Below are 18,118 nucleotides of genomic sequence, written 5' to 3'. Positions count from 1 at the left end.
AGAAAGTGCAAGTGTTTTTATCTAGTTTTAGACACCTGTGCTAGCAACCTTAGCTTATAAATAAAATGATGATAAAATAAATATTAATACAAATTATAAAACAAATGAAAAGCATAAAAACAGGTATGTGTGTGTTTCACACCAAATAAAAATATTTTCCTCATAACTTTTTTAAACCTGGCAAACTATAGGCGTCAGGGTTAAGAAAGCAACACCATTGGATTTTTATATCAAAATTTCAAAAGGCCATGGCTTGAAAGTGGTCAGAGATAAAGTCCTACTGTAAATGTAAAAATCTTTGAGTAAAACAGAAGTTTATGAAGGGGGTAAATTTACCCATCTAATTTGCCACTGGATGGCAAGCACCTCAAATTATGCACCTTTCAGTAAATACCGGATGAACATATTTGAGCAGGTTTACTTTCCTTTTTTCATATTACCCACATAACAAATTAACAGGAAAACACCTAAGATGTATACCAACACCTAAGATGTATATGGTTTCTAAACCACAAGGCCTACAATAAAGTATTCTGGTCAAATCAGTTCCTATCGCGGGTAATCTGAGTACCCAGAAGTTCGCATCATATTGCGGGTGACTTTGTAGTTTAGAGCCCTATTTCTACTAGCCCTGCTGTCTGTACCACGTCCATTACGGACACTATCATCACGATTACCACTGCAACCTCCAAGCTATGTTGGGCAGAGGGTTGAAATAAGCATGGTATGCTTAGTGGACACCGTTGTATACACGCAGACGCACCTCCATTCAATAGACGATCGATCATAATCTCCTAAAGGATATTCTCCTTCAGATTTAAAATAGGTGAATAACATAGCCTACCTAAGACTTCATCATACGTAAACGTTTTTCAACATTTGGTGTAGGCCTATTTCTGCTTAATTTCTGCTTCAATTTATGCAACACCATGGCCTGCATCGCTTCCCGTCATTACAAATGCACGTCTTTGTGTTTCTCGCGTGTAATACAAGTATTTCCTGGAAACTTTGCGCAGCGATTTTGGGTTTGAATGAAGCTCTGGATGTCTAGCACATAGTGGAGCAGAGTACAAATGAGATTTGTCACCGTACTTGGAACTATCGTTTATTTTATTCAGTATCGTTGTTTGTCGCAATTAAAAAGTCTCAAGGGCCGGATTGCATTATTATTTTGACATACGTCGCGGGCCGGATGCAGGCCGGGTGTTTGAGACCCCTGTGGTAGATAATGGGAACATGAAAAGAGTCCTATGTTCCCAGGGCCCTACTGTATGTTTCCCAGTTAGAGGCTCCTATACTGTATATTTAAACTTAAAATGTATCCTGACCTGAACATAATAGAAGGGTTAATGGCTGAATCTCTATGCCCCCCTCAGGTCTAAAGCCCTGAACCCTCAAAGACTTAACTGATGTCTGTTGATAAGTGATTGAGTTTGAGAGAATTGCTTTGATGATGCTGAGATGCAGTTTCCACATCATACCAGATGGGTATTTGACACTGGGTTTGTTTATATACTTTAAAGTCGACATGTCAAGTTTAATCTAGTCATGGCAAAAATATTTTTTTTTTCATCATGTGTGGCCCTAATACGCCGTCGTACTTTTATGCTTTTATGCACTATTACCTTCTGTGTTTTATGTTTTTGACTATTGCTCTTCTATGCTGTTATTTGCTATTACTGTTTGCTTTTATTTATGTAAAGCACATTCAATGACCTGTGTATGAAAGGCGCTATATAAATAAACTTGACTTGATTTGACTATATTATGTTTACTATGCATTTTATATATAATAGTAGCTCTGTTGCCTTGTATTACATAGTGAACAGTGCAGTGTACAGAGGAAAGTACAGTGAACAGAACAATACATATCTGCAGTGCAAGACCGGGAAGCAGAAAACAGTTGCACAATTTCCCCTTTGACTGAAAAAGGCAGAAAGTATGAGAGCAGAGGGTCTCATACCCACTAACCAGTTACTCAGTGAGTTGCACAGTTTTGAAAACGAACGTTAAGGGTTGTTTTAAGGACATGTTTGTGCATGCCTGTACTGTAGGCAGCCACTCTGAAGCAGTAAAGGCGATTCAAAACGAGTCAGAAAAGTCAAGACAGGACCAATCGTCAAAATGTCGGTGTCCACCACTCTAGTTCATCCAAAACAAACCAGAAAAGGGACTCAAAGTGCTAAATACCGGAATTTTCCTTTAATAACACATCAAGGGGGTCCTTGGCCAGAACCTAGTGGTATTTGGGGGGCCTTGTCGTGGAAAAGTTTGGGAACCCCTGGTCTAGATGACGCATACTTCATATGATATCAGTAGCGTTGTGCCCATTGAAGTTAAGTACACACATGCCCATCCAGCTTTATGTTGTAATGTACCCACACAATAAATGTGCCCACCCAAAATATGGGATTGCACCATGCCCTTATGCCATTTGTTATCTCTTTTTAAAGTAGGTTAGCGAGAGACTGACAGGAAGTGAGTGAGAGAGAGAGTAGACACTTGGACCCGAGTGTGGTAGCGCTGAGTCAGTTGCACCATAGCGTCCCCCATCATTTCTTATCTTTGCTGAGCAGATGATTCCTCTTCATGAGCAAGGCTTATTTCTGGGTGGGCAATGCCCTCCCCAGCCCATCTGTAGACTGTAGACACGCCCCTGCTTGCATTTCAGAACTGGCTACAACTTGAAATTAACAAATAATTTGGACATAATTAGGAGGACAGACACACACCTGGAAGTTGGTCAGCATGGGTTTGATTCCCAAATTAATGTCACCTTGGATTGTAGTGTTTACTAAATCAGTCAACATTACTGTTCTTATTATGGTAAAAACAAGATTATGAAAGAGTTACACACATGCACACACACACACACATATGCATGCACACAGATAAACAAGCACACTTTTCCCCGCCTCCTCACACTGCTGCACAGACACCGAATAACACACCAAACAGCTAGGTAAGATGATCCTCAGCAACACCCAAAAATTTTACTTTAAACAGTTGAATTGCATACTTCTGTTGGTCAAAAGGCTTTAAAATAAGAGAAATAGGCTAAACATAAAAGATGTAAATATAAAAGTGATAATGAGAGGTGAGAAGCTGTGTGAACATGAAAAAGAAGTGTTGTTTATGGCTTGGGTCTAATTCTGATTAGGCTTCATGACGTGTCTTTATGAGTAAATTAAATACTTTAGAATCACATAACATCACATGACTAAAAAGAGTTGTGACTTTTTGGGGGCTTAAACAGATTCCAGTTTGCTATTGAGCAAGGTTGGTATAATGAACGAGGTAGGAGACAGGTAGGCTATATTTTACACAGCATTGCAGTGTTCAAACACATCCATGTTTACACGGTCATGAGAGCTAGAGCGGACGGTTCACATGACTTTGTCTGCAAACTCCAGTTGGCTTACTATATGCAATGAACTTTGAAATGGTTTTAAACCCTATACCATACATGAAAGAAAAACAAGACAAATTGTAACTTGTAAAAAATGTTTGAACTTATACTTATATAGCTAGTGACTAAAAGCTGAGCTAAAAGACTGCATTAGTAAATGCATTGGGTGAGCTGCTTATGTTCCACAGCATCACAGTGTAAGAATTCACAAATAAAAAATACCACATGAGGGGGGTGTTCATGTGCATTTTCCATGTTGGCTTTTGGTATTTACCATAATTACCATAGCACGTGAAGGCTCCATCCATTTCAAGATGGCGCCTTGCTTATTTTCCCCCATAGACTTTGCCTTGACACTATGACATCATAAAGGGCAAATTAAACTGATTTGCACCTGTATCAACTGCCAGCTGCTCAACTAGGCCCCTTCAAAGGGCCAATTAAACTGATTGCACCTGTATCAACTGCTTTCTGCTCAACTAGGCCAGGATATAAAGATATAGGATATACGGCACATTCAATCTTTCTATCCATCCATCTTCTTGCTATGACTCCCACCAACTGTTTCCTCTGCCCACAACGGTTTCAAAATAAAAGTCATCACTACAATCATTTACTATCAAATAATGTAACTGTTTAAACTATCCAACTATTTAACTGTTCAGCCATTCCAACTGTCAATTATCATCAACTATGCCTCCAGCCAACTATATTAAACCACCACCTACCTAGCAACCAACATAGCAACCATTGAAATAAAGCATCTATGTCAGTTTCCATAGCAACCAACATTATTACTCTAGCAACCATCATAGAAACAGCTTTATTTAGCATTGCAACAACCATGTCTACCTCAGCAAAACCATTGTAACTATCTCTACATTATCTGTTTTAACACTGTATATTTTATATCATATGTTTTGCATTTCCATGCACTGGTAATTCCTTGGAATTACTTTTTCTAGTTTACTTTTACTTTTTCAGTAGTATTGTCGCTAGTTGTATTTAGGGGGCTTTCCATGGAAAAGTTTGGGAGCCCCTGGCTTAGCCCAATTCCTTATCACATGACTTCTAGTAGATGTTGATAGCAGAAGTTAAACTGAAAGTGAATATGAACTGAAATACAAAAGACATAAGGAATAAGATTTCTGTCTCAGTCTGGTAGCTATAAAGAACTGACAAAATAACACCATTAATGTCTAACTATAAAGGTTAGAAAAGCAGGGGGAAATGCATCAACTCCAGGAGCTGCATGCTGCACAAGTCGTAGCCTACTGCCGCACCGACACGGAATGACACAGCAAGGTAAGATATGATCCTCAACAGCAACAACAAACTTTACTTTAAACTGTTGAATTCCAAATTTCTGTCGGTCAAAAGTCTTTAAAATAAGAGAAAATAAACATAAACGATGAAAATATAAAAGTGACATCGCAGAAAGAAGTAGCACTTTTCACTAACTAGCGCATCTTTTAACAGCTTTGGAACCCTTTGCATACTGTACCCTTGATCAATTTGTTTTTTACTTGCATTTGTATAGAGCCAAGGACAGACCAGACCATGACTGAGAACTCAATGGAATACCCACTTAACTCCAGAGATACAAACCTCCCAATTCAGAAGAGGTATGCAGATGTCACATATTTTTCATCTTACAATCTATTTTATAACATTAATATTTGGCATTTCATCCTATTTGCCAAAGTATATTGCAGAATGAATTCATTCATTCTTCGATTTTGTTCCAGCTTGTTATTCAAGTAATATGGCAACTTTTTTGGGATATTAGCTTATTTACCCATCTCTTTGTGTGCAGCAACCCAGTCTGACACTGCTAGCCTAGCCTAGCCATATGTCAAATAAAGTTGTGTTCATCTGCACCATGTTACAATTGTTCCCTTATTATTATCAACATGAGTGAATGTCTACATTTTTTAAAGGGTAAGAGAAAGTTTTATGCCCGTATAGGCCATCACAATAGGAGTAGGCTAATAGGTTAATTCTAGTAAAAGAGAAATCATTCAAGGAATATTATATAATATGTAGATTATTAGGGATTTATTATATTGTCAGTACAACATCTATAACAGCAGATAACAGGTAAATAATTGCATTGTCAGCATTGAAAACATAGAATATTTATGTAGATATCCCTGGCGGATATATCTGCAATACTATTACTGTCACAACCTACTAGGGTTTCAGAGGAAGAATCATACAAATTTGTTCAAATGTCATATGTCAAATTAAATATTTTACATCTTCACCATGTTTCAATGATTTCCTTATGTAGGCATGAGTGTATGTCTCCATTTCCTTAAGTACGGGTATACATTTAGGGTATATGAATGAGAGAGGACGTTGTATACCCCTATATGCACCAACTAGGCCATCACAGTAAGAGTAAAAGGTTCATTCTAGTAAAGGAGACATCCTTAAAGGAAATTAAAAAAACAATATTTTCTATATCATTATCAGCATTCTTCCAAAATGAGTTTGAAAATGTTACATATTGAATATCGACAGAAATCCAATATTGTCAATCCCTATAAATGGTCTCTTATTTAATACATTGTCCTCATCAGAATATTTCATTCACGTTTGTGTGTTCCAAAACCAGGTTTTCCATCCATAGTGGCAGGAGACCTCCCTCACCTGCACCCAGCATGGTGTCCATGAGAAGTGACAACTCTATGGGGTATCCTCCAAATTTAAGAGAGCAGGATGATTCTATGAAAGAAAGTTTTGTTTTAGTTTGATAAGTTGTTCAGGGAATTACTGTTCATAACATTGCTTCATTATATAATATGTAGATTATTAGGAATTTACGATATTATTGGTACAACATCTAGGCCTATATCAGTAGATAATAGTGTAATAATTGTATTCTCAACATTGGAAAATATGATTATTTCTGCAGATATTCCTGGCATATAAATAAATCTAAAAATATATTATCGTTACAGCCTACGTGGGTTTCCCTATGTAGGCATGAGTGAATGTCTACATTTTTTTAAAAATATACACTTAGGGTAGAATGAATCAGATGGACAATTGTATGCCCTTATATGCTACAACTAGGCCATCACAATAAGAGGAAGGTTAATTCTAGTAAAGGAGAGACCCTCAAAGAAATAAAAAGACGATTTGCATATCAGTCACCGCTATCGGGCAAAATTAGTTCGAAAATGTTGGCATATTGAATATCGACAGAAATCCAATATTGTGCATCCCTATAAATGGTCTCTTATTTAATACATTGTCCTCATCAGAATGTTTCATTCATGTTCTTGTGTTTCAAAACCATGTTGTCCATCCATAGTGGCAGGAGACCTCCCTCACCTGCACCCAGCATGGTGTCCATGAGAAGGGACAACTCTATGGGTTATCCTCCAAATTTAAGAGAGCGGATGATTCTAAAGAAAGGTTTGTTTTAGTTTGCTGAACTGTTCAGGAAATTACTGTTCATAATATATAAGTCAAATTCAAAATATAGTTTACCATACAAAGACACCTAACTGTGCCTACAGCATGTTAATTAGGAGTGATCCACTGCTGAGAAGAATAGTCTGACTTTATACCTCAGTTTAAAATTAAGTTTAGCAGTATGGTTACCAGTTTTGTGTGAATCAGCTAGGACTGCCCATCTCAAAGGTTTTCTGGCTTTCAGATACACCATTCACAAGATATGAATGAATGATTTCTACTATTTTTGTAATTCTTTCACAGACATCAGCCAAAGCTTTATGAGGGGCAAGAAAAATGGAAGACTAGTTCTTCCTCCCTGACTAACATCTACACAGATTTAATTATTACTGAGGGAAGAGAAATAAAGGTAAATTATGAGCATGAGATAAGACAGATTGAGATGTCATTCAGAAGAGCTGGAACACAGAATACAACAATTAACTGCTGTGATATATTTAAACCTCTACCTGGACAACAGAAAGACATTAAGACTGTGTTGACAAATGGCATTGCTGGCATTGGGAAAACATTCACGGTTGAAGGGTTTATCCTAGACTGGACTGAAAATAAAGCCAATCAAGATATTCAGTTAATGATTCTCCTTCCATTCAGGGAGCTGAATTTGTAGGAACGTAGGAAGCTTTTAAGCTTAATGGAGTTACTTCAACACTTTTGTAAGCAGGGGAAAGATATATCTTCAATGTTGAGAGATTTCAAGTCATGCTAATCTTGGATGGTCTGGATGAAAGCCGAATTCCACTGGATTTTACAAGTGAGGAAATGTGCCGTGACACAACACTGGTAACTTCAGTGGATGTGCTCCTGACAAACCTCATTAAAAGGAATCTGCTTCCCTCTGCTCTCCTCTGGATCACCACCCGACCAGCAGCAACCAGTCAGATCCCTCCTGAGTTCATTGACCGGGTGACAGAAATAAGAGGATTTAATGACTTACAGAAAGAGGAGTTCTTCAGGAAGAGAATCAGTGATGAGAATCTGGCAAACAAAATCATCACACACCTGAAGTTATCCAGGAGCCTCTACATCATGTGCCACATTCCAGTCTTCTGCTGGATTGCAGCCACTGTTTTAGAGATACTGTTCAGTGAGGCACACAAAGGAGAGCTCCCCAGGACTCTCACTCAACTGTACACACACTTCCTGATCAATCAGATAAATGTTATGAAGGAGAAGTACACAACGAGTAAAACCGATATGTCAGTTGTCAAAAGGGGGGGTAGATAAGGCTATATGCTGCAAAAATGTAATTAAAAATCATTTAATTATGCAAACTTTTCTTTCTTCTTTTGATACACAATTGTCTATCAACTTGCATCACTTTGCAAGTGTAAATCCTGTGTATCATGTTAATCTAAGAGCTGAGTGATGGCAATTATTTTCATAGAGTAGGCCTGCACAATGGACTATGTGCTTGTTAAGGGACCTGTCACAAAGAGGATGCTTTGCCATCGTGCCAGGGAGCTTTACAGACAAAATAGCGCGTTTCCTTTTTTATCCATTTCAATATCGGCTTATCGGTGGAAAAAATGACCGATACTGATTATTATAAAAATGCTAAATATTGGCCCTAATAATCGGCCAGGCCGATAATTGGTCGACCCCTAGAAGAGATCATTTTCAAACTGGGGAAACTGGCTTTTCAAGAACTGGAGAAAGGCAATCTGATCTTCTATGAGGAAGACCTGAGAGAGTGTGGCATTAATTTCAAAGTAGCCTCAGTGTACTCAGGAGTGTGTACTCAGATCTTTAGAGAGGAGTCTGGGCTGTACCAGGGAAAGGTGTTCAGCTTTGTTCATCTGACTGTTCAGGAGTACCTTGCAGCTCTTTATGCTCACCTATCTTTCCTGATGGACAACATGAGTGTCTTTGAATCAGAACAAGCCAGACCTAGTTCCAGAGGCCTACATATCTCCAGATTGCACAAGCAGGCAGTGGACAGGGCTATGAACAGTCACAACGGACACCTGGATCTGTTCCTCCGCTTCCTCATGGGTTTTTCACAGGAGTCCAATCAGAAACTGTTAAAAAGCCTTCTGCCATTTAAGTGGAGAAGCATCAAAACCGATGACACAGTCAAATACATCAGGCAGAAGATCAAGTTGAATCCTTCACCTGAGAAAAGCATCAATCTATTCCACTGTCTGAATGAGCTAGGGTATCAGCATTTGATTGAAGAAGTCCAAACTTACCTATGCTTAAAAATCCTCCCCAAAGTCAAGCTCTCTTCTGACCAGTGGGCTGCCCTAGTCTTCATACTCCTGACCTCAGAGAATGACCTGGACATCTTTGACCTGAGTCAGTACATGGGATCCAATGAAGCTCTACAAATGCTGCTCCCCATTGTTAAAGTTGTTAAACAGCTTTTGTGAGTGAAGGTTTTTTCACTTTATAGCATTTTAATTTGTTACTGATCTAAACTGGTGTTTTAACAGTAAATTGATTTAGCTAAAAATTAGGCAGCCCAATAACATTCCTGATACATTTGACAAGTTTCATTCATAGTTACACTTCTGTAATCTTATGCATGTCATGTTTTTGATATACCCACAATCAGTTTGCTAAACCACTTAAAGACTGCATCCACTTCATTGAAATGTATTAACAAAATATCTTATTGTTCAGGATTAGGAAGTGTAACCTGACAAACAAAAGCTGTGAGATGCTTGCTGATGTTCTCCGATCAAAGTCGTCCACTCTGCAAGAGCTGGACCTGAGTGGGAGTCACCTGCAGCTCCGAAAGGTGAAACAGCTCTGTTTGGCTCTGAGGTCTGAAGACTGTAACTTGGAGAATTTAAGGTGAGTACATAAAGTTCACTTTGATCTTCTTAATCCACATCCAGAACTATCCACATGTAGCTTGGAAATCCAGACCAAAATCTAGAGAGATTTAGGGTCTGGCTATGAGTAATGAAAATGAACAACTTGAGGGGCGGCACCAAGCATTCATTTGAAAATATCGCCATCTGTTCAGCTCACCTCTGGCCCGCCTATATCAGATACACCGATGTGATTGGTGCAGTTCGGCTCCAACGGCATGGGTAATGCTGTAGTCATCTGTTTAGCTCACCTCTAGCCTGCCTATATGAACAACACGTTACATTTATATAGCGCTTTTCTCGACACTCAAAGCGCTTCACAGGGAAGGGGGGACCTCACTAACCACTACCAATGTGTAGCACCCACCTGGGTGATGCATGGCAGTCATTATGCGCCAGAACGCTCACCACACACCAGCTTGAGGTGGAGAGTGAGGGAGTGAATGAGCCAATTACAGTGGGGGATGATTAGGGGGCCAGATTGAATGAGCCACGTTGGAAATGTAGCCAGGACACCGGGGAACCCCCTACTCTTTGCGATAAGTGCCATGGGATCTTTAATGACCACAGTGAGTCAGGACCTCGGTTTAATGTCTCATCCGAAGGACGGGATCTCCTACAGTACAGTGTCCCCGTCACTGCACTGGGGCATTGGGATTGATCTTTTTGGCCAGAGGAAAGAGAGTGCGACCTTCTGACCACCCACCAGCACCACTTCCAGCAGCAACCTAGTTTTCCAAGGAGGTCCCCCATCCAAGTACTAACCAGGCCCACACCTGCTTAGCTTCAGTTATTTAGCTAAAACAAGGTATCCGTTGGTCTGGCTGTATATCAGATATACCGATGTGATTGGTGAAGCTTGGCTCCAAGGGCATGGGTAATGAGCATCATTACTGATTGCCAGAGTGACTCGCTAAGCAAATTCAAATTGTGCTCTCGCCAGAACTCTGGATTTCCAGTGTAATCCACATGCACACACAAAAAAGACAAGAAAATTGCTCCTTTAGCACCTGAGCTTTACTTACAGTATAAAACATGTAATTTGTGCTATTTGTGGTCACAATCTGTTCTGTATGACCACAAATAGCACAATATGTTTTATACTGTAAGTAAAGCTCAGGTACTAAAGGAACATTAAATCTGTTGGATTAGGGTTGTCTTGAATACACCAATATGTTTGTAACCAAACGGATCTGTTGACTTGCATTGCATTCAATCCAGTGCCTCTTGGGAACCAAATTGGTATAGCTAACTTGATATTGATTGATATCTTAACATTGATATTTGAAAAACACAAGGCTTAAGCCTTTTCAACATCACATCAACAGTTATTTCTTGGCTTTAAAAAAATCCTACACATGCCATCTTTAAACAAGTATTTACATGTGTTCTTCCAGGTTGAATGGCTGCAAACTAAATGAGGAGAGTTGTGATGCAGTGGTTTCAGCTTTCAACTCTAATTCAGCAAGTATAAGAGAACTTGATATGAGTGGAAACCAACTGAATGACTCTGTCGTTAAGAAGCTCTCAGAAACTCTAAAGACTCAAAAGTGCAAACTCAGGGTGCTGAGGTAAGTTGTAGTACTAAAAGTAATAATATTGATGCCTAGCGGCATAGATATCAATTTTCCATGGTGTTGCTTTGATGTCGATCATGACTGGGTAACACAATTCCCACCACTGGATCCACATGTGGTGTTTGTCTTTAATCTGCAGGCTGAGATGGTGTGGCGTAAAACAAGAAGGGTTCAGGGATTTGACAACTGCCCTGCAAGCAAACCCATCACACCTGAAAGAGCTTGACCTCAGCATGAACACATCAGGAGATGCGGGAGTTCATGCACTGTGTGAGGTTCTGAACCAACCACAGTGCAGACTTGAAGTACTCAAGTGCGTAATCCTTTACACCAAATGTTTATGTTTCTAAGGCTTTTTGGTAGACTTTAGTTGGTTATTTAATGGCTGCACTGTCTCTCCCCACTAAATAAGGTTGAATAAGTGTGAGCTCACCCATGACTGCTGCTAGTCTCTGGAATCCATCATGAGCTCCCAGTCTTCTAGTCTCTTAGAGCTGCATCTGAGGGACAACAAGATTCAGGATGCTGGAGTGGAGAGAATAGCAGCCGGGCTAGAGAAAGCTCACTGCAAGCTACAGGTTCTCAAGTATGTTAGCAGGAAATTGATTACATACACACACACGCACAAAGAATTTTCATGCTTTTCCACACTCATAATATGCTTTGTTCTGCGGCGTACATGTAATCTGGATTACATAATCACATTACAAAAATCAAGTAAATATAATCAGCCCAGATTACAAAAAAATCTGCATTGTTACATTGTTGGGGATTACTTGATTATAGCCTGGAGCTTCCAGACCCTGGTAATCTTTCTAGAGTTAAGGCCCATTCACACCAAGAACGATAACTATAACTATAACCATAACGATAAAAGCGTTCACACTGAACAACGATAAACAAAGTCTCTCATTGTGTTAATAATTGTGAGGGCTAAAATTCGATGGGTTCTGATTGGCTATTAGCATTTTATCGTTGTGAAAATCGCTCTGAAAGTGATCCCCAACGATATCGTTCTTCATGTCGTTATCGTTATAGTTTATGTGTGAACGTCGTCATTCATATTAACGAGAACGATATTTATTTATAGTTATCGTTATCGTTATCGTTTTTTGGTGTGAATGGGCCTTAAGGGTCTGGCCATGACTAATGTAATGGCCCAACTCGAGGGGCAGCACCAAGCATGCATTTGAAAATCTCACTGCACGTAATTGGATAACACTACGACCAATGTTTATTGACTGATTCCCGGACTTCGACGCAATTGGATAACAATACGACCAATGTTTACTGACTGATTCGTTGTAGCGCTGTTGTCATCTGTTTAGCTCGCCTCTGGTCCGCCTATATCAGATACACCAATGTGATTGGTTCCTCGCGATGCAAGGGGTAAAAGTAATGTGCATCATTACTCATTGCCAGAGTGTCTCGCAGAAACAATTCAAATTATGCTCTCGCGAGAACTCTGGATTCCCAGGGTAACTTGATTACATTTTATCATGCAAACAATGCAACTTTTTATGATAGCCTAGCTAATGTTTTAATTTGACAAGCAGCAGCCCATTGGTTTGTCCACTAGATTTCATTATCATCCAATTGCCTGTGTAGTTTCTTGACAAGAAAAAGGTTCAAATCAAAACCTAAGATGGAGGAGCCGTTGACATCAACCGATAGACCCGTTCCAGTTGGGAAAAATGTGCTCAGTGCTTGGCAATTTCATCACAACTTTGAATTAAAGACAGTGGAAAATAAGAATGTGTATGTCGTGTGCAAATTGTGTAAAAAGTAATCCTAAAGTAATCAGATTATGTTACATGTTTTGGGTAATCCTTTTGATTACGTTACTGATTACAAAAATTGCCATGTAATCTGTAGTTAGCAATGGATTACATTTAATTTGATTGGATTGTTTTTTTTATTTTATTAAAATCATACATTTCCATCTCCAATGATTTCAGGTTGTGTAACTGTAGCGTCTCAGTAAAAGGCTGTGGATTTCTAGCTGCGGCACTGAGACGAAACCCTTCTCACCTGCAGGAGTTGTATTTGAACTGGAATCACCCGATAAACTTGGGGACAAACCCGTTGACCGAGCTCCTGGACATTCCTGATCTTAAACTGGAGAAACTCGAGTATGTATCAATTAATTCCTTCACATATACTTCTGTCATAAGCAAGGTGAAGTGAAGTCACTAACCAGTGGATAAAACCAGTAATGCTATGATTATATGAATGAGTTGCAGACAAGAACTCACTGTGTTTTCTCTTCGCAGCATCAACTCTCCTTATTTAGTTGAGTGAGGATGTTGACTTCTACCTGAGTGAAACCAAAACCTGGCTGATGTCAAATATCCCACAACCGGAATCCCATTTCCATGTAGTCAGTTGGTAGATGCTTTTGGGCAATATGATGATGTCACATGGCATCTGGATAACTTATGTCACTTGGTAGGGAAAGCACTGATGTACAGGTGAAGTTGCAGTGGTGTCACTACCTGTGGCTAATTGATTAAAAGAAACACCTTTCCTCACCTTCGGAGTTCACAATTAGTTCAGACTTTCTGAAGGAACAGCTAGTGAATTGTTTGTGTCATCACATTGTCTGTTTAAAGTCTTCATTTGTGTTGAGGGATGCAGTTTTGGTGTCGACAGGTAGCGATTACCTGTTGGGTAGTCTGTTTTGGTGATTCGTGTTTTGATGTGAGTGATGACTTTTAGTCTTCCTGGATTAGGATGCTTTGTTTTTTGTTATACTGTTCAGATTGTGTGCTTTTTATAACAAGCAACTCTACGGGTCCGTCCCATTTCTCCCCCCTTAAAACTTCTACTTGGTTTTGATTGCCCTCAACGTTAAAGCCCCCTCGACAAGGGAAGTGGAGGTGAAGATCTTTCCCTATGAATTGGGACACCACTATATGCAAATTAGCGTGTGAAACGTGCTCACCTACGTCCACGGCGCCAGCTAAACGTGTCTACCGGTAGTAGCCTGCTACTATTTTCATTCAGGAACATGCCCGTTCCAGCGGTCATTGTTGTGTGGGCTGTGCTGGTTTATCTACGTCTGGTTAATCAACAAAGATATACGTGTTCATGTGAATGCCAGAACACACACCTTAAATATTGACGAAACTACCCAGATCAGATATATAACTTTATTTGATGGGCAGACTCTTTCAAAGCACTCAGCAGATATCATGAACATCAACAGATAGCTTCGTGAGATATTTTCTAACATTAGTGTTCAAAACTCAACAGTCCATCAGATGTGCATCAAACTAACATTTCAACAAAGTTCAAATTTTAATATGCTTATTTCTAAAAATATATGAAAAATGTGGCTGGCTCGGGTGAGCTTGCACGGTATCCTGGGTAATTTCATCTCCCACTTCGTTTTAAGCCTGCATCGGTCCTGGCTATATTTTGAGGGTTGATTTTAAGGGGAAAATAGCACTTCCCCTTGCTCCCTAAAGTAATGGGACACCCTAGCCCTACACGTGCACGCGCAAAAACGAGGGTTAAGGCAAAAATCTAGGGGTAGGGGAGGTATTGGGACGGGTCCTACAACTCCTTTGTCATTAGGCATTGTTGTTCGGTGCAGATGCAGGGCTTTAGACACTACCGACTGATTTTTGCATGGTGTTGGGTTGTTGCAATTCCAGATGCGGTGGGAAATTCAACCCCTGTATATTATCATATAGCTTAAGCCAGTAGGTTTTGCAGACTTTAATGTACAGTGTTAGGCATTGGCAGATCCACAGTTGTGGCACTGCCAGTTTTTCTTTTCAACTGTTTTGACCCTCGCACCCTTCCTTTTTTAAGTACATTTGAACATTCCACTGTAAGTATACTGGGTGATTCTAGCAACCCGGTGACGTCATGAACTGTTTTCCTTTCCTCCCTGTGAAACTTCCCCTTCTGTGGTAGTGTACAAACTCATTTGTATTTTTGAAACACATTTTGCCTGAGCAAATGCTTTCTGTAAATGTAGTCTACAAGGCTATCTTATAGTATAGAGGGTTACGTTTTTTTTTTACATTAAAACAACATTGTAAATTATGTGAACCTTAAATCATTAAAGCCATTAAAAGTGTGTTTTGCTTTTTTACGTTTGTTCCTCTGGTAGAAATGGTGGAATGTTCTTTTGGTAAAAAATCGCTTCACTTATAATCTCAGTTCAGATTTAGTTTCATAATAAACTAAGAAAATAAGAATTCATCTTCTGCTCATTCTTTCTGTTTAGCCTTTACACAGCACTTCAGTATGTTTCAGCATTAAAAATAGCAAGTCTAGTCAATTAATTTTATTTTACAAAGTAGATACAAAAGGTCATAAATAATATCATAAGTTACATTGTAGTTAACATAACAACAGTAAAAAGAAGATAAAGAATAGTAAACACACACACATCATTAAATTGTTACATTTGCGTTTTAACATACATTAACATAACATTAGCCGAGTAGTACTGGAAGCAGTGGCTGTCTCCACATAGGGCATTCAATTTCACATCTCACACACTCTTTAGTGTCAGGTAGAATAACAGACATGGAGTTCTACAAACCTTGGGCCATTGAAGAACACAAACGTGTCTGCTGAGTCCTACTTCACATTAGGAGTCATTACTTCAGTACAATTCCTTCTTTAGTATACTAATCCTACCTCTGTCCATCCCATAACAATATGTACTAATATGAAAGTACAATGTATTTACTACTTAATTAAGTATACTGCAGGCCTATATAGTGCATAAGAACACTTATTTGAAGGCTCCAGCACTTTCTTATTTTCCACATTCCCTGCCTGTTGTTCTTGGACAGGTCTGGTTCAGTCATGTGTTGCCTTGATTATGAGGATAATGGGTTTGAATTTCTTTCAAGTGACACATTAATGCATGTATAGTGTTGTTAATATGTTTACATGGAGAACAATATTCCAATATTAACCTGATCTTATTAAGACAATATTCCGAATGTAAACAGCATTTTCTGATAGCCTAAACCCATAAGATCATAATAGGAGTAAGCAATAATTGAATTAAGATGTGAAGTATTCCGAGCTAAGTCAGATTATGTACACATGTACAGCATACACCTTAAATCAGAATGTCCTAGAGTCTTGCAGCATTTTTGGGTGGATGTTATTATTTGGACTATGCTCTATAATAGGTAAACCAGAATGTTTAATGAAGAAATTCATGTAAACATTGTAATAGGGCTTCAGTGTTGGTAAAAATCATAATCAAGATTATTTTGGTCAATACTGAGATCACAATTTTAACACGATTACTCAATGACTTGATAAAATATCATCAATTTGTCTACACTCCAGACAAAATGAGAGCATTATTACAAAATTGAATGCAGCAAAATAATAATTATATATAGATTGTGTTCTTTTCATAATCGTCAGACATAAATTAGAATGATTGATTCTTTTAATTTGATCAATTGCACAGCCCTACACCTTAACCAAAATATTGTCTTCTTTAAAATAAGGTCCGTAATCAATTATTTTTGTCCATGTAAACACAGCCGATGTAAAAAAATAAACAGTAAAAGTCTGTAAGAAACTCTAACCTCTGACACAGTATGACTCAGTAGGACAGAAACACAGGTGTAGTGTCGGCATCAGCACGTGAAGAAAGAACATCATCAGTGAGTGACATCATCAGTGTTCTGGAACCTACTTGGGTTCTCAGAGATATGGCTTGGATTCAGGAACTCTTTATTACCATACAGGATATCAGCATGCACGTGTCCAGTGATGCGTCGCAGAGAGAGAAGGAAAGGGCAGACGAGGTGAGAGAAGAAAACAGATAAATAAAGGAGGAGAAATTACAGAGAGAGAGGTCCCTCATTTTATAACACTGTCAAAACATACACCTGTTTAAGTGGCAAGTGCAATAAGTATATCTGTGTGTGAAGTTTTGAATCCTACTTTTTTTGTATTTCAATTAATCAAAATCCTGTGTGAACATAGCCATGTTATTATCTCTGGAGCTGAGCTGTGTTGGGGTGATTCTCAGGACACCATGGCCGCTCAGACAGACAGACAAACTGCATATCATGCAAGTGGAGGGCAAAACAGCAGCTCCTTCAGCATTCACAGAAACATCAATGGATTTGAATGCATTCATAATACACCACTGCTGTAACGGAACATATGCAAAGCTCTAGAAATCATACAATAATGAAAAATAATTAAAAAAAAAAATAGATTTACATTTATCTACATGACCACATGTCCACACTCAGATGTTTATGTTTCTTTCGTCAGTCAGGGTCCTGTTTGTCATATCAGTCTATTCACTGATGTGTCCTGTACGTCAAGTCTCAAAGGAATAATCCTTCACTCTTGGAGTACCGTCACACCGGTGTGACGGGAATGTTGGGAAATTAACATTCTAAAGAATATCTGGGTTCATTGAATTCAACATAGAATTTTAGAACCTTCAATTGTTGTGGAACTTAGAATGTTCAAAAACCTACACCTTTAAGGGTTAACGGATCAAAATCCACTGAATGGACTGACCACAATGTTCAGTGGTCTAGTGATCCAACGTAAGGCATCCGGCACTGGTGGGCTTGTGACATGTGGGGTTCCATAAAGAGACAAGAGAGGGGAACCGGAAGGTAAAAAATAAACAGAACCTGAAGAAAAAATCCAGAATGTCTCAACAAAATATAATCTTATTTTGGAAGACGGTGAAGATGGACTCTCCTGAGGTGTGGTCTCTCACACACCTCCAATGTTCCGTGGAAGCTCTATTGGTCTGAGAGGACGTCCGTCTTCAGAACACACCTCACGAAAAACGGACTAAAAACGGT

The 18,118-nt window shown here is 39.0% G+C and overlaps 2 protein-coding genes, 1 long non-coding RNA gene and 1 pseudogene across 3 annotated transcripts in view; 3 read left to right on the top strand and 1 right to left on the bottom strand.

The window, feature by feature from the left end:
- Positions 1–2,863: 2,863 nt before the first annotated feature.
- On the top strand, positions 2,864–6,722 carry LOC125308827. Its single transcript, XR_007195988.1, has 4 exons — positions 2,864–2,962; positions 4,621–4,714; positions 4,950–5,034; positions 6,030–6,722. It is a non-coding gene; the product is annotated as an uncharacterized LOC125308827 (long non-coding RNA).
- A 9-nt stretch (positions 6,723–6,731) lies between these two features.
- LOC125307892 lies at positions 6,732–8,210 on the top strand (annotated as a pseudogene).
- Positions 8,211–8,263: 53 nt separating this feature from the next.
- On the top strand, positions 8,264–14,166 carry LOC125307891 (NACHT, LRR and PYD domains-containing protein 1-like). The gene is made up of 8 exons (XM_048264023.1): positions 8,264–8,283; positions 8,481–9,263; positions 9,521–9,694; positions 11,112–11,285; positions 11,431–11,604; positions 11,704–11,877; positions 13,250–13,423; positions 13,565–14,166. Exons 1-6 carry the CDS (start codon positions 8,264–8,266, stop codon positions 11,738–11,740), a joined length of 1,362 nt encoding a protein of 453 aa, XP_048119980.1. The 3' UTR covers positions 11,741–11,877; positions 13,250–13,423; positions 13,565–14,166.
- A 1,410-nt stretch (positions 14,167–15,576) lies between these two features.
- epha4l (eph receptor A4, like) overlaps positions 15,577–18,118 on the bottom strand; it is a 29,879-nt gene continuing 27,337 nt past the window's right edge. The window contains exon 17 of the mRNA XM_048264537.1: positions 15,577–18,118. This exon is cut by the window's right edge and continues 507 nt beyond it. The gene's annotated coding sequence lies outside the window, so the exon portion shown is untranslated.

The sequence above is a fragment of the Alosa alosa genome, chromosome 15, assembly GCF_017589495.1.
Source record: "Alosa alosa isolate M-15738 ecotype Scorff River chromosome 15, AALO_Geno_1.1, whole genome shotgun sequence".
In the NCBI taxonomy this organism is placed as follows: Eukaryota; Metazoa; Chordata; class Actinopteri; order Clupeiformes; family Clupeidae; genus Alosa; species Alosa alosa.
Note: the sequence above shows the minus strand (reverse complement) of the source record. Positions and strands in the feature narration are given on the sequence as shown.